Source organism: Leptonychotes weddellii, chromosome 11 (genome assembly GCF_054177405.1).
Source record: "Leptonychotes weddellii isolate Sample4059 chromosome 11, ASM5417740v2, whole genome shotgun sequence".
NCBI lineage: Eukaryota > Metazoa > Chordata > Mammalia > Carnivora > Phocidae > Leptonychotes > Leptonychotes weddellii.
This window is the reverse complement of record NC_138379.1, coordinates 62954995-62970498: the sequence shown is the minus strand read 5'-3', so window position 1 is coordinate 62970498 and position 15504 is coordinate 62954995. Positions and strand designations below refer to the sequence as shown.

At 39.7% G+C, this 15504-nt stretch overlaps 1 protein-coding gene across 7 annotated transcripts in view; it reads right to left on the bottom strand.

Annotated features, from left to right (window-relative positions):
• The window catches only part of CEP295 (centrosomal protein 295), a 54535-nt gene extending 44374 nt beyond the window's left edge, over positions 1-10161 (bottom strand). For all 7 annotated transcript variants that reach the window (XR_014138817.1, XM_081799019.1, XM_081799022.1 and 4 more), the window contains exons 1-3: positions 10021-10161; positions 6007-6140; positions 4726-4926 (exon numbers count right to left, since the gene is read on the bottom strand). Coding sequence is in view for 6 of the 7 variants with exons in the window: in XM_081799019.1 (XP_081655145.1) it covers positions 4726-4926; positions 6007-6140; positions 10021-10156 (471 nt within the window). In the remaining variant the exon portion in view is untranslated. The remainder of the gene's footprint in view (positions 1-4725; positions 4927-6006; positions 6141-10020) is intronic.
• Positions 10162-15504: the final 5343 nt, after the last annotated feature.

Genomic DNA, 15504 nt, shown 5'->3' with positions numbered 1-15504 from the left:
TTAAAGGGACTTAAGTGGAAAAGAAAAGCTGTAACTAGAAGTGAGAAAACTATGAAAGGAAAAAATTCCAAATATATTGTAAAGGTAGTAGATTAATCATTTATAAAGCTAGTATGAAGATTAAAGGATAAAAGTAGTAACATCAATTATATCTACAATAATTAGTTAAGGGACACACAAAATAAAAAATGTAAAATACTACATCACATACATAAAACGTGAAAGGGGGTAATAAAAATGTAGTGCTTTTAGAATGTGTTCAAACTTACGCAACCATCAACTTAATATTACAGACTGCTATATACATAGGACATTATATATGAACCTGATAACCACAAACCAAAAACCCGTAATAGACACACAAAGAGAAAGAAATCCAAGCATTAACACTAAAGAAAGTCATCAAAGGACAAAGAGAGCAAGAGAAGAGGAAAGGAACACAGAACTACCAAAACAACCAGAAAACAACAAAATGGCAAAAAGAATGTATCTATCAATATAATTTCTTTAAATGTAAATGAACTAAATGTTCCAATAAAAAAAAGGGGGTGAATGAATGGATAAAAACCATGACCCATCTACATGCTGCCTACAAGAGACCAACTCTGGACCTAAAGACACATACAGACTGAAAGTCAAGGGCTGGAAAAAGATACTCTATACAAATGGAAGTTTTCAAAAAAAAAAAAAAAAAAAAAGCACCAGGGTAACAATACCTATTACCAGACAAAACAGACTTTAAAAACAGACTATACTAAGAGACAAAGAAAGGCACTACATAATAAAAAGGGATCAATTCAATAAGAGGCTATAACAATTGTAAATATCTAGGCACCTAACATAGGCACACCTAAATATATAAAGCAAATATTAACAGACATAAAGAGGAGAAAGTGACAGTAATACAGTAATAGCAGGGGACTTTAACAGCCACTTACATCCACAGATCATTCAGACAGATGGACTTAAAATATATAGAGTTACATTACATCCCAAAAAATTAAAATTGCAGAATACATATTCTTTTCAAGTGCACATGGAACATCCCCCAGGACAGATCACATGTTAGGCCACAAAACAGTCAATAAATTTAAGAAGTCAAATCATATCAAGCGCTTTTCCAACTACAACAGTATGGAACTAGAAATCAATCACAAGAAAAAACTGAAAAAAAACAAAACAAAAAACACAAACCCAAACAAATGGAGAATAAATAACATGCTATTAAACAACAGATGGGTAACAAAGAAATCAAAGAAGAAATAATATATGTAGATACAAATGAAAATGGAAACACAATGCTTCAAATTCTTTGGGATGTAGCAAAAGCAGTTCTAAGAGGCACGTTGATAGCAATACAGGCCTCTCTCAAGAAACAAGAAAAATCTCAAATAAATAACCAAACTTACACATAAAGGAACTAAAAAACAAGAAGCAGCAAAGCCCAAAGTTAGTAAAAGTTAGGAAATAAAGATCAGGGTGGAAATAAATTAAAAATAGATTAAAAAAACAATAAACAAGATCAATGAAACTAAGCTGGTTTTTTGAAAAGAGACATAATTGAGAAACATTTTGCTAGACTCATCAAGAAAAAAGAAAGATCAAATAAAATTTGAAAGAGAAGTTATACCACAGAAAAACGAAGGATTAGAAGAGACTACTATGAAAAATGAACTGGACAACCTAGAAAAAAATGGATAAATTCCCAGAAACAATCTTCCAAGACTGAATCAGGAAGAAACAGAAAATATGAATAGACTGATGACTAGTAATAAAACTGAATCAGTATTCATAAAACTCCCAACAAATAAAGGTTCCAGGACCAGATGACTTCCAGTGAATTCTATGAAACATTTAAAAAAGAGTTAATACTGATCCCTTCTCAAACCATTCCATTAAATAGAAGAGGGAGGAATGCTTCCTCATTCTACAAGGCCAGCATAACCCTGATACCACAATCAGACAAAAACTGCAGAAAAAGAAAATCACATCCATTTATCCTTGATGAACACAGATGCAAAAATCCTCAACAAAATATCAGCAAACCGAATTCAGCAATACATTAAAAGGATCATTCACCATAATCAAGTAGGATTTATTCCAGGAATGCAAGGATGGTTCAAAAACCACAACTCAATTAATGTGATATACCACATTAACAAAACAAAGGGCAAAAACCATATGATCAATTTCAACAGAAGCAGGTAAAGCATCTGACAAAAATCAACATCCATTCATGATAAAAACTCTCAATAAAACAGGCTCAGAGGGAACATATCTCAACATAATAAAGACCATTTATGAGAAACCCACAGCTAACATCGTACTCAATGGTGAAAAGTTGAAAGCTCTTCCTCTAAGATCAGAAACAAGACAAGGATGTCTACTCTATTATTCAACATAGTACTGGAATTCCTAGGCACGGAAATCACACAAGAAATAAAAGGCATCCAAACTGGAAAGGAAGAGATAAAACTGTCACTATTTGCAGATGACATAGTTTCACATATAGGAAAACCTGAAGACTCCATCAAAAAGCTATTACAATAAACGAACTCAGTAAAGTTGCAGGACACAAAATACATATAAATCTGTTGCATTTCTATACATTAATAACAAAGTAGCAGTAAAAGAAATTAAGAAAACAATCCCATTTACAATTACATAACAAAGAATAAAATACTTAGGAATAAATATAACTGAGGTGAAAAGACCTGTACTCTGAAAATTAAAAAATACTGATGAAAGAAATTGAAGATGACACAAATAAATGGAAAGATATTCAATGTTCACAGATTGGAAGAATTGTTAAAATGTCCATACCACCCAAAGCAATCTATGGAGCCAATGCAATCCCTATTAAAATATCAATAGTATTTTCCACAGAACTAGAATAATCCTAAAATCTGCATGGAACCACAAAGACCCCAAATAGCCAAAGCAATCTGAAGAAAGAAGAACAAAACTGGAGGCATCACACTTGCTGATTTCAATCTGTATTACAAAGCTGTAGTAATCAAAACAGTATGGCAGTAGCACAAAAACAGACATACAGATCAATGGGAACAGAATGGAGAGCTCAGAAATAAACCCATGTTTAAATGGTCAATTAATCTGTGACAAAAGAGGCAAGAATATCAAATGGAGAAAAGACAGCCTCTTCAATAAACAGTGTTGGAAAAATATATATAAGATATATAAATAACTCATATAACTCAAAACAACAAAGATCAAATCTAATTTAAAAATGGGCAGAGGATGGGGCGCCTGGGCGGCTCAGTTGTTAAGCGTCTGCCTTCGGCTCAGGTCATGATCCCAGGGTCCTGGGATCGAGCCCTGCATCGGGCTCCTTGCTCAGCAGGAAGCCTGCTTCTCCCTCTCCCACACCCCCTGCTTGTGTTCCCTCTCTCGCTATGTCTCTCTCTGTCAAATAAATAAATGAAATCTTTAAAAAAATAAAATAAAATAAAAATGGGCAGAGGATCAGAATAGTTTTCCAAAGAAGACATATGGCTGGCCAAAAGACACATGAAAAGATGCTCAACATCACTAATTAGAGGAATGCAAATCAAAACCACAATGAGATATCACCTCACACCAGTCAGAATGGCTAGTATCAAAAAGAAATAGTGTTGGTGAGGATATACAGAAAAGGGAATCCTTACGCAGTGTTGGTGGAAATGTAATTTGGTGCAGCCACTGTGGAAAACAGTAGAGGTTCTTCAAAAAATTAAAAATAAAAATACCAAATGGTCCAGTAATTCTAATGCTGGGTATTTACCCAAAGAAAATGAAAACACTAATTTGAAAAGATATATGCACCCCCATATTTTTAACATTTTATTTATTTATTTGAGGGGGGAAAGGGCCAAGGCAGAGGGAAAAGCAGACTCCCCACTGAGCAGGAAGCCTGAAGAAGCAGAAGTGGGAAGAAGCAGGAAGCAGCAAAAGCGGGAAGCGGGGCTTGATCCCAGAATCCTGGGATCATGACCTGAGCCGAAGGCAGCCGCTTAACCAACTGAACCACCCAGGCGCCCCTGCACCCCCATGTTTATTGCAGCATTATTTACAATAGCCAAATTATGGAAGCAGTCCAAGAGTCCATCGACAGATACAGAGATGAAGAAGATATGGTGTATATATACAATGGAGTATCATTCAGTCATAAAAAAAGTAAGATCTTGCCATCTGTGACAGTATGGATGGAGTTTACAGGTAATATGCTAAGTAAAATAATTCAGACAGAGAAAGACAAATACCTTATGATTTCACTTGTAAAAAACAAATGAACAAACAAAAAAACAGAAATCGACTAATAAACACAGAGAACAAACTGGTGGTTGCCAGAGGTGAGTGAGTGGGGGATGAGTGAATAGGTAATTAAGAGGTACAAACTTCTCACTATGAAATACATAAGTCACAGGAATGAAAAGTACAGCATAGGGAATATAGTCAATATTATTCTAATAACTTTGTATGTTGACAGCTGGTAACTACATTTATCAGGATAAGCATTGCATAGTGTATGTAATTGCTGGATCACTATGTTGTATAGCTGAAACTAATATAATACTGAATGTGAACTATAATTTAAAAAAAATAATCGTAGAAAACAAAGTAGTTCAGGCTGGCCAAAACCAATTCTATACATGCATGTATACTATAAACAATTTACTTTTTACCAATACCACTACCAGACAGGTAGTCAAATAAGCATTCACTTACATTTTCTTTGGCCTGTTGGTGTCCCTCTCCCATACTTCTTAAACTTGCCAAATACAGCTTTTCCAAGTTCTTTATTTTCTGAGTTTGTGATTCTTTCCATTCTGTCCTTAGTTCCTCTGCCAAACGAGTTAACTGCTGATTTCTCCTCTGTTTTATGTCCTCTCTTATCTGTAAAGCGATACCCCTTTCTTGTTCTCGAACCTAGAGAATGCATATTTAACAGATTATATGAAAAGAGGTTTACTTCAAGTTTTTTGAAAAGCTATTTGGAAATAGGAACTCCAATGAATTCTCCTCAGGTATATCACACTTGATCTTAGCCAAAAGGCCGAGAAGCGATATCTCCTCAGGTGTATCAATTCTCCCGAATATCCATATTAGATAAGGCCTCTGTAAAGCGGAAAATCCAGTGACGTAAAAAAGTTAAAACCTCAAGACTACTTCTAAAGTTCTCTAACTTATTAGCTATTATCTTCTCCCCAACCCAAGCACTAACAGGACTACCATTATCATTTACATAACTGGTAAGAGGTTAAAATGGTAAAGATGTTCAATAAAATTTATAGCCCAGGGGTGCCTGGGTGGCTCAGTCGGTTAAGCGGCTGCCTTTGGCTCAGGTCATGATCCTGGAGTCCCAGGATGGAGCCCTGCTTTGGGCTCCCGCTCAGCAGGGAGTCTGCTTCTCCCTCTCCCTCTGCCCCTCCCCCCACTCGTGTTCTCTCTCTCCCTTGCTCACTCTCTCAAATAAATAAAATCTTAAAAAAAAAAAGTAAAAAAGAATAAAATTTATAGCCCAGGTGAGTATAGAGCCAGATGAGAAGTCCATATTTGTGGTACATCATCCCCAATTTCAGATAGAATGGCACCTAAAAACATGCTTCACAAGGGCTTAACTATCTTACTCTGAAAAGACTTCTAGAAAATAATCTACAATTTCTTAAATAAATGTTACAGCAGCTTATAATCTTTCCATTAAGTCTTCTTCAAAGCCATTCTAATCTTCCTACTCTAATCTTCATCAGTAACATATAGTTTGAAAATTGTTTAAAGAACCATTTTCCAGTAATTATAGAGTCAAATAATCCCTATCTCAAACTTCATCTATTTACCATTTCAGCCTATTTTTTCAAATTTTCCTAAACTAGTTAATACACAAGAACCAGGGCTCTTAAACAGCCAGAAAAGGGTTTTAAATGCAACATTCAGAACTCTCTACTGTAAAAAACACTAATAATTTGGGGAAGACAAAGAATTTGAAGCCTTGTTCCAGATGAATCTTACCTGCAGCAATCTTAGTTTTCGTCGCCTTTCATAATCTTCCTTTAAAATGTAAGCCTCCTCATTAGGACTCAGTCTCAGCTTGCCAGCATTCACTACCTTTCTTTTCATTTCTGGGTACTTTAAATATAAAGTTTCTGAATTTAAAAAAAAAAAAGAAAGAAAGATGTCTATTAAAACAAGGCAGCAAAGATTAGAACAATGTTTAAAATACATTTAATACTTGACATTAAAAGGACTATATATACACAAAATAATTTGGGTAAACTGAGTCCAGCTTATATATTTACAAATTGCAATTATTAAATTCAGCACTTAAGTCAATGATTCTCAAATGGGGAGAAGGGGTTAAAAGGAAGGTCAATCAGAATTACTGAGAAAGTTTTTCCCCCATGACAGCAGAGTGTTGCTTACCTAGAGTATCTGGGACCTGACTTATTTCTGACTGGGATTTCCAGAGTTTACCTACCTTAAATGTAAAAAAGCACAAAGACTTAAAAAAATGTTTTAGCATAGAATAAATGTTTTTGCAATTACAATTTTACACTTTAGAACTTTGATAACTTGTTCATAACCAGCAGGACTGTGTAATTGCAAAAGGCTCCCAGTCCCTAGTTTCAACTCCCAGTCTGTTGTATATAACTTGATGACCAGGTGTCACTGTATCATATGGAATCACATCAACCCCTCAACAATTCTTTAATAATTACAATGGTGTGATGGTTTTAAATCAATGACCATTTAAAAAATTTCTCTGAGAATGACTGTTTGCATGAGTCAGGTGTTTAGGTTCTCCGATCAGTTAATGCCCCTGACATTCAGGTGTTCTCACTCTCCTCCCTAGATTATAACATGGATACTTACATCCTTCTGAAGCTTGCTGAAGCTCCACTTCTTCATCAGACTATCCTCTAGTAATTTTTGCTTCACCCACCCACCACCTCATTCCTGACTTGCCCACCCAGAATGCACATTATCTTTACACTCAATTTGGAGACGAATCTAATGCTGTCTTGGTATTACCTTGCTCTAGTTTTTCATCAATTACACTGTACCTTTCCTAGCTAGATTCCTAACAACTGAAGGACAGAGGTTATAGTTTTATTTTAATATTCAAATTAATTTAACAAATGACAACTATCAGGCAGTATTTCACAAACTATGGATGGATACTGTTTTGGGCTAGGAGGACTTAAAGTTATCTAATAGGGACTAATCGGACTCTGATGCCAAAAAGAAATAATTGCTTGCATTTGAAAATCTTTTCTAGTAAATAAAGTAACAGTAGGTAAAGTGCTGTCTTCATTTTATAAATGAAGAATCAAAGGCCTCTTCTGTTACAGGACTTCACCTAAGTGACAGGATCTACTGGCAGATCCAGAGGAAGAATCTGGTTTCCTTATTCCATATGGCTCCTAACTTTCTGATATGCTAAAACATGTGGAATGAGGAAATTTTTGTTTAAACTGGTATTTCTTGCTAGTGGGGATTGATGAACAAGGAAGGACCGAACAAAGAAGAAAAAATGAGCAAGATTAAATTCAGTCTTATTTTTTTCTGAAGGTCTCTGAATTCATATTCAAAATATCAAAACTAATTCCTGATAAATCTCATAGACAAAGTATCATGGGAAAAAAAGACAAAAAAGAGAACATACTGTAAAATTCCATTTATATGAAGTTCAAAAACAAGCAAGACTAATCCATGATGACAGAGATTAAAACAGGGGTCACCTTTCTGTAGGTTAATGACTAGGAGGAGGCACATAGGAGCCTGCAGGGATGCCAGAGATGGTCTGTATTTTGATCTGTGTTATAATTACACAGATGTATACATATGTAAAAATTCCTCAAACGATACACTTAGATTTGTGTCTTAAGGCGTCTTATACCTCAATAAAAAAGGGAAAAAATCCTGTTTTTTCAGATTGTTTTGAGTATCTATCATCTCAATTGCTTGAGGATTACAAGGAAACATACATTTGGTACTTTTACCTCCTGAGATGTGGCAGAATAATTTTTCTACTTTATTTTTTAACTTATTTGGAAATAATTTCAGACTTAGAATTCCCATATACTCTTTCCCCAGCTTCTCTAAACATCAATCAGAGCACAATGACCGAAACCAAGAAACTGACACTAACAATACTTCTAACTAATTTACAGACTTTATTCAAATTTTGTCAAGTATTTCACTAACGTCCATTTTCTGAACCAGGACCCAATCCAAGGACAACCCATTGCTTTCGACTGCTGTGTTACTCTGGGTCCTCCAAGAAGCAGAGGACAAGACAGGATTAAACCCACAAAGATTTTATTAGGAGAAATGTCTGTGTGAGGGATAATGGGAGGGAGCTAGTAAAAACTGGGAGTACTTCAGACTTCCATGCAAATCTGACACTGAATGGAAGAAGGGAAAGTTGGGTAGATGACTGCCATGCAGTCTAAAGAAGATTCAGTAAGATCTCTGAGGAGTTAAGGGAAAGTCCCTTGTTTCTCAGGAATAGGCCTGCCTTAATTCCCATGCCATGCTCAGTCACTGGCCAGAAACAGCCCTTGGGAAGCCCTGGGAAGCATCCATGCAAATGGATTTCAGAACACAGGAGCTGAAGGTCTGTGAATTTCATTCTCATGGCTGTCGAAATTGTTATGTCTCCTTGGACTCCTCTAATTTGAGACAGTTCCTCAGTTTGTGCCTTTCTTTTCAACCTCCTGACTTTTAAAAACTACTGGCCAGTTATTTTGTAGAATGTCCCTCAATTTGGATTTGCTTAATATTTTCTTGTGGTTAGATTGAGATTACACATTTTTAGCCAAGAACACGGAAGTGATGATGCACCCTTTTTCAGTGCATTATATTAACTGGTGATATTAATTTTGATTCCTGGTTAGGTGGTGTCTACCAGGTCTCTACACTTTTCCTTTATAAGTATTTGGAGAAATAGTTGAGCCTATACATAAATATCATGTTCCTGATTACACCTTTGCTCCTTAGTATCTAGTGACGGTTGTTTGAAGCATTAACTATAGCATTTACCAAAAAGCATTTTCTATTTCCATTATTCCTTCTACACTTATCAATTGGAATCCCACTGTAAGGACGTTCCCCCTGCTCCCTCTCTTATTTATTAAGTCATTTATTCATATCAGTATGGATTTTTATATTCCGTGAATACTATCCAATACCAGATGATATTAACTTATTTTTTAAGATTTTGTCCTGAGAATTAAATGGCACTTGGTATATTGTAATCACAAAATACTAGACTTAGAAGATTTGTGTTCAAGACTCATCACAACCATTTACACCAGGAAGACACTGGCCAGGTCGTTTAAGTTACTGTGGTCTCGTTTTCTTAAATTATGTAATGGGAATCATAACATCTATCCCAACAGGTTGTTCTGATAATTACGTGACTTAATGTGAAACTGCCAAATACTTTCTAAGTATTAAGGACTCAAACGTTCCCCACTGTTTTAAAAGCTCAGTTTGTGGCAGGACTAACTACCTAAGAAGTTAAAGGTGAGAGCAAAAAAGAGCACGCTCTCTGCTAGAAACAATTCCAGGCAGTGCTATTAAACGGCTCCCGGGTTTCAGGACAAGTCCTGGGGGTGCCTAGGGGCAGGGTGGGCAGGCCGCAGCGAGAAGCGCTTGCAGCAGCAGCCCCGGAGGCCCTCCCGGCCGCCCGCGGTGGGGAAGCCCAAGGACCCCGCGCGACCCCACCCCGGGAGGGCGTGCAAGACCGACCACACGCGCCTAAGGCCGAGGAGCAGCCTCTCGCAGCAAGTTGCGGGTCTGCTTCGGGACGCACCTCCCTTCCCCGCACTCCTCACCGCCGCCAGGTCGATGCCAGCCAGGGCCCGGGGTGCGCCGAGGCCTCAGAAGCTCGGGCCGTGCTGCGTTCCCGACGCCGCGCCTTCACGGCATCCCCTTCCCGGGGAGCACACCCCCCAGCTCCTGGGCTTCGGGGGGTTATGCGCGCCCGGGCCGCGGGAAGCCGGCGCGTCCGTCACTCACCTGAAAACCAGGAGCCGGGAATCAGGAACTGCAGCTCAGACAGAGACGACCCCTGGGCCCGCGGCCCACCAGCTTCCCAACAGCCGTTTGTGCGCCTGCGGGGCAGCCATCTCCAAGCTCCCGTCACTTCCGTCATTCAAACCGCCCACCAATGGCGGGACCAAGCGGCGGGAATCGGGCTAGTCCCGCCTCCCGCGAGGGCCGCTGGGACGGCCGCGCCGGAAAAGCCCGCGCACACGCCAAACTCTACGTAGTGGTCCATTATTTCTCATACGTACCGAGGCCTTGAGGTTTACTGTCTCTCGCTGGGCTCACTTTACACAGCAGAAGACAGAGGTCCAGAAAGGGGAAGATATTTGCCCAGAGCATTGAGGGTGGCTTTAGTTTTAGGCCCTATTATGAGGATGCCACGGGATATGTATCCTTTTGCACATTGACTGTACAATTCATTTGGTACTGTCATTCTGTTAGTGTCTCATAGCGTTCATTAAGGGGCTCCAACTTGTACAATGAACCATATCGTGACAGTCTGTGCCTCCAGAGGTCTGATACATCTACAACATGTCACAATTTACTATAAACTATAATCAGGAGATAAGTGCAGGTTCATGTTTATTGAGCAACTATTATGTGCCAAGTACAGTGTGGTAGGCGCAGGGGAGACAAGGGTAAATGGGTTATGGCCGCTATCCTAGATTTTGTAGCCTGGAGGTAAAACATGGCAAGAATCAAAGAATTAGAACATGGAGAGTGGGGAAGAGGGAAGTTGCTGACATGATCAGATTTGGCTTCATGGTGGAGAAAAGGCCAGAGGGAATGAAGGCTGAAGACTGAAGGCAGAGAAACCAATTAGGATTCTACTATAGGAAGTGAAAGATTATCGAAAACGAGGCCAAACATCAGAAATTGATGGTTACCTGGCTATGAAAAGCAAAGGAGAGGGAGAAATCAACCATGATGCCTAAGTTCTATATTTGGCACTGAGTGGATGGGGATAACATCCTGCTAGAACTCAGGAAGAAGAGCAGGTTGGGGTGGGAGGAGTAATGAGTTAAGCTTTGAATATTTTGAATTTAAGCTGTTTATAGGATGTCTAGACAAAGGATGAATTGTAGAAATATTTAGGAGGCAAAATTAGTAATACTGACAAAGGATTGCATGTGAGGTTGAAGGAAAGGTTGAGAGTGAAGTTAACCTCATAGGCTAACAATGTTAAAGGTGGTGCTGCTACCAACCAAGGGAGAAATCAGAAGTGGGAGTCAGTTAAGTGGGCAAGGTGATGAGCTCAGCTCTGGACATATTGAACTTTATTTGGGTGTGGAACATTTTGTGATGTGCAGTAAGTGGATGACTACAGTGGTAGACAGCCCACAGAACTGGGCTAGCATTTAGACTTGGATTTCATTTCCATATGAGTGACAACCAAAGCTATAGTAGATAAGATCACTTAGCGAGGATTTGCAGAGTGAGTAGAACAATGAGATAAGGACCAAACTCTAAGGAACATCAAAACTTAAAGGGATTTGGAGAAAGGAACTGTCCAAGTACATGAAGAGATAGTGTGACCCCACCTCAGCTTTGCAAACAAGGAAGCTGAGTTAAGGGGAAATTCAGTGACTTGGCCAAAAGCACATGTAAGTGGAGGGTGGAACCAGAGCTAGAATTCATGTCCTTATCCTAAATACTAGAATTTTTCCTCCCTGTCTCCCTTCCCCATTTCAGTTCACATTTATCTTGATGGGCAGTTGTATTCATTCTAAACATAGTCTTCAACATCCTCAACATAGACTCAGAGATACCCTCTTACACCCAACAAAAGATGTGCCCATTATTTCATGCTGTGGGCTAGGCTTAGTGCCCACCATGTTTTTCAAAAGCACCCTGCACCTTTCCCATCATGGCACTTATCAGTTCTTATTGAAATGAGCTATTTATGGGGCTCTCTATTGATTAGACTCAGTTCCTCAAGAACCAGTAGTGCATTTTGTTCAGTTGCTGGCCACAGAAATCTTCTTAAATGTTCGCTGAGTGAATGATATGCTCCACTTCCCCAACCTGCATCCTGGGCAGAAATTCTACAACTGCAGATTTTGAATTAAGGCTTATTCTGTTTTTAATAGAAGACAGTAAGGAATCAAAGAAAGCCCAGTGGGTTTAGAGTCAGAGCATTTGGTTTAGCATCACAACTCTGAGATTTCTAGCTGTAGGACACTAAGCCAATGAGCCCTAGTTTCTGTTTTGGTTCTCTATTGTTGCCAACCAAACCACCCTAGAATGTCCATAGTGGCTCAGTGTTTATGGCTGGCAGTTGACTCTGGCTGTCAGTTGAAAGCTCAGCTGGAACTGTTGAATGGAATGCCTTCATGTGGCCTTTCCTTGTGGGTTGACTTCTTACTAGCTGAGTTTAAGAGGGAGTATCCTCAGTGTGAGCAGTCCCAGAGAAAGAAAGTGGAAGATGCAGGGCCTTTCAAAGACAAAAATGGTAAGCAGTTACAGTAAGTTCAGCCACATTTTGTTAAATATCATAGGGCAAGCCCAGATTCAGGTGAGGGGAAATGAACCCCATCTCTCAATGGGGAGAGTGACAAATAATTTGTGGCCATCTTTAATTCATCACCATTATTTTAATAATATTTGATGTGCCCTCTTCACAGTGGTTGAATCATGAGAGCATTTTGTAAGTTCCAAAGAGGTATGTTACATAATATAGCAGCTATTTTATATTTCTTCTCTGGCAACTTTCTCTCCTGGTATAGTCCCAGTCCTCCAGGCCACAGGGGTAGGCAAGTGACACAGACTAGGCAAATTACAGTCCCCTCTCTCCCTTGCTACTGGGATTGACCCAAGGATGAGTACATGAACTAAATTGGGCCAATCAGAATCTTTCACAGGAATTTTTCTTACCGGGGCCAGCAGGGATGAATTTTTTCCTCTCTGGGCTAATTTTAGAATATGAAACTGAAGCTTCCCCAGCGAGGTTCCCAACAGGTGGGCCTCCACAAGATAGTCTGAAAGAATGAGACTGACATTCATCTCAAACACAGAGGATCCTGTGTTCAAGTCCCTGGATCCAGCCCATTCTCCAGTTTACTGACAGAAGCCATTAAATCCCCCCTTGTATTTAAACGGCTTTGAATGGGAGTTTTGTTTTCTTTTTGCAAATGGAAAGAGGCTGTAGATTTACATTTAAATTCTCATAGGCAAACAACATCTGGGCTTCTTGGGAAATAGTATCAAAGAATAGTTAAGATCTTGGACCTCGAGTCCAACTACCTGGATTTAAATTCCTGCTTTAACAACTCTGACCTTGAGCTAGTCCCTGAACCTCCCCCAAAGTCAATTTCCTCATCTTTAAAAGGATGGTAGTAATAGTACTCAAAAGGCAGTTGTAAGGTTTAAAGCTCTTAAGACATGCCTGGCACAAAGCATGTGATAAATGCTAAGTTTTTTGGCTTTTATTTTCATACATTTATTTCAGACCACAGGAGAAAAAAACAAAAACAGGAGCAAAAGCAAAAAACCCTTTTAACATGTGCTCATTGGTGTTTTGGGTTTCATTTTTAATTAGGTCCTTTTGTATTTTGTAGGCCTAGGTAGAGGTATGTATACTTACCTTCTTGAGTATTGTTCTACCACTAGGAATGAATGTTGGTGTGCAGGGATCCAGAGGAAGAGTTGCCCGACACAGTGATGACTTCAGTGTGACTGGTTACTGGGTAATGCTGCCCCTCCTTAAAATGTAACTGGAGCGTTTTAAGATTGGAGCTGTTTCCGACATTTCTTAGGTGCTGAGAGTTTCACTGTTCTGAGTTCACATGAGTCTTTGTCCACATCCAGTATGAGCGGCTAGCATTACAGTGGTGGTGGGGGCGGGGGGAGGAGGGGACTCCCTCAGTAATTCTTGCAGTAGAATCCAGAAGAAAGGGAATCATAGAGGCTGCTTTTAGGCAAACAGGCTTGAGTGATGGAAGGTAGAGAGGGTCCACAGGGACCCCCTCGCTGAACACAGAGAGGCCCATCAGGCGACCCACCTCAAAATATCCAGAGGCCCTAACTGACCAATGGGCTACTTACAACCAGGTACAGTTATTACCAAAACAAGGGAGAATTCCATATGTTGCCATAACTCCTCATCCTCCCCCTTTAATACAGCCCCCAGCCACTGCCTCTTTGCAGACAGTGTATTCTCTGCTGCCCTGCCCCCTGTTCGCTTGCGGTGTATCCAGTAAACTTCTATCTCCTTTTTTCTGCCTCTGGTGAATTCTTTCATCTCCTATGCCACCAACTTCCACCTGATTGTCACCCCACATTTGGGGGCCCCTTCTGATAGAGAGACACTCCATTTAGACACCACGGGAACCTCTGCAAGAACAGAAATAATCAACCATCTGCCCTTCTGCCAACTGCCCTCCCTCTCTCTGGCATAAACACCACCAGAGTTTAACAAGTATTAGTATCTCCATGGGATAATTTAGAGCTGCTAACAGCAGTGAGATTAATAGTGCCCAGCGGAAGAGGAAAGATGGGCTGGGAAAGGCTTTTAAAAGCTATAATATATAGGGCGCCTGGGTGGCTCAGTTGGTTAAGCGACTGCCTTCGGCTCAGGTCATGATCCTGGAGTCCCGGGATTGAGTCCCGCATCGGGCTCCCTGCTCGGCAGGGAGTCTGCTTCTCCCTCTGACCCTCCTCCCTCTCATGCTCTCTGTCTCTCATTCTCTCTCTCTCAAATAAAAAAATAAAAAAATAAAAAAATAAAAAATAAAAGCTATAATATATATATATTTTTAAGGTGTGTGGGTAGTTCCCGGGTGGTGAGCAATTGGGCCATTTATTTAAGGAGAGTGAGAAATGAGAGGAGAGTTTGGGAAATTGATTGGTTTTGTTTCATATTTTAAGTCTTTCTTTAGCATATTGCTAATATGTTATTTATTAATATACTAATGTTTATTAAGCCATTAATGTGTAGACTGTGAGTTACATACTTAAAAGGAGAGGGAAGTTTCAATGAAAAGTTCGGGGTGAGGGGAGGAGATGATTTACAACCTAGCAAAGCACATAGCAGTTGAGGAGGACTGGTGGTGTGGCGAGGGTTTTGCAGCTGGAAAAGATGTGGATTTGAACATCTGCTTGACAAGCAGTTCATCTCTCTGAAGTTCAGTCTCAATCTATAGACTAGAAATACCCAGCATTTATTGGACACTCTATGGGCCAGGAATATTAGGACCCATCCTATCTTACAGAGCAGTTGTAAAGGTCACTTATTAAAAAGTTGTCAGTATCCTACATGGAAGCTTATCAATAACTGTAAAAAATGATACTACAGGGACACCTGGGTGGCTCAGACAGTTAAGCGTCTGCCTTCGGCTCAGGTCATGATCTCTGGGTCCTGGGATCGAGCCCCGCATTGGGCTCCCTGCTCAGGGGGAGTCTGCTTCTCCCTCTCCCTCTGCTCCTCCCACCCCAATAAATAAATAAAATCTTTTA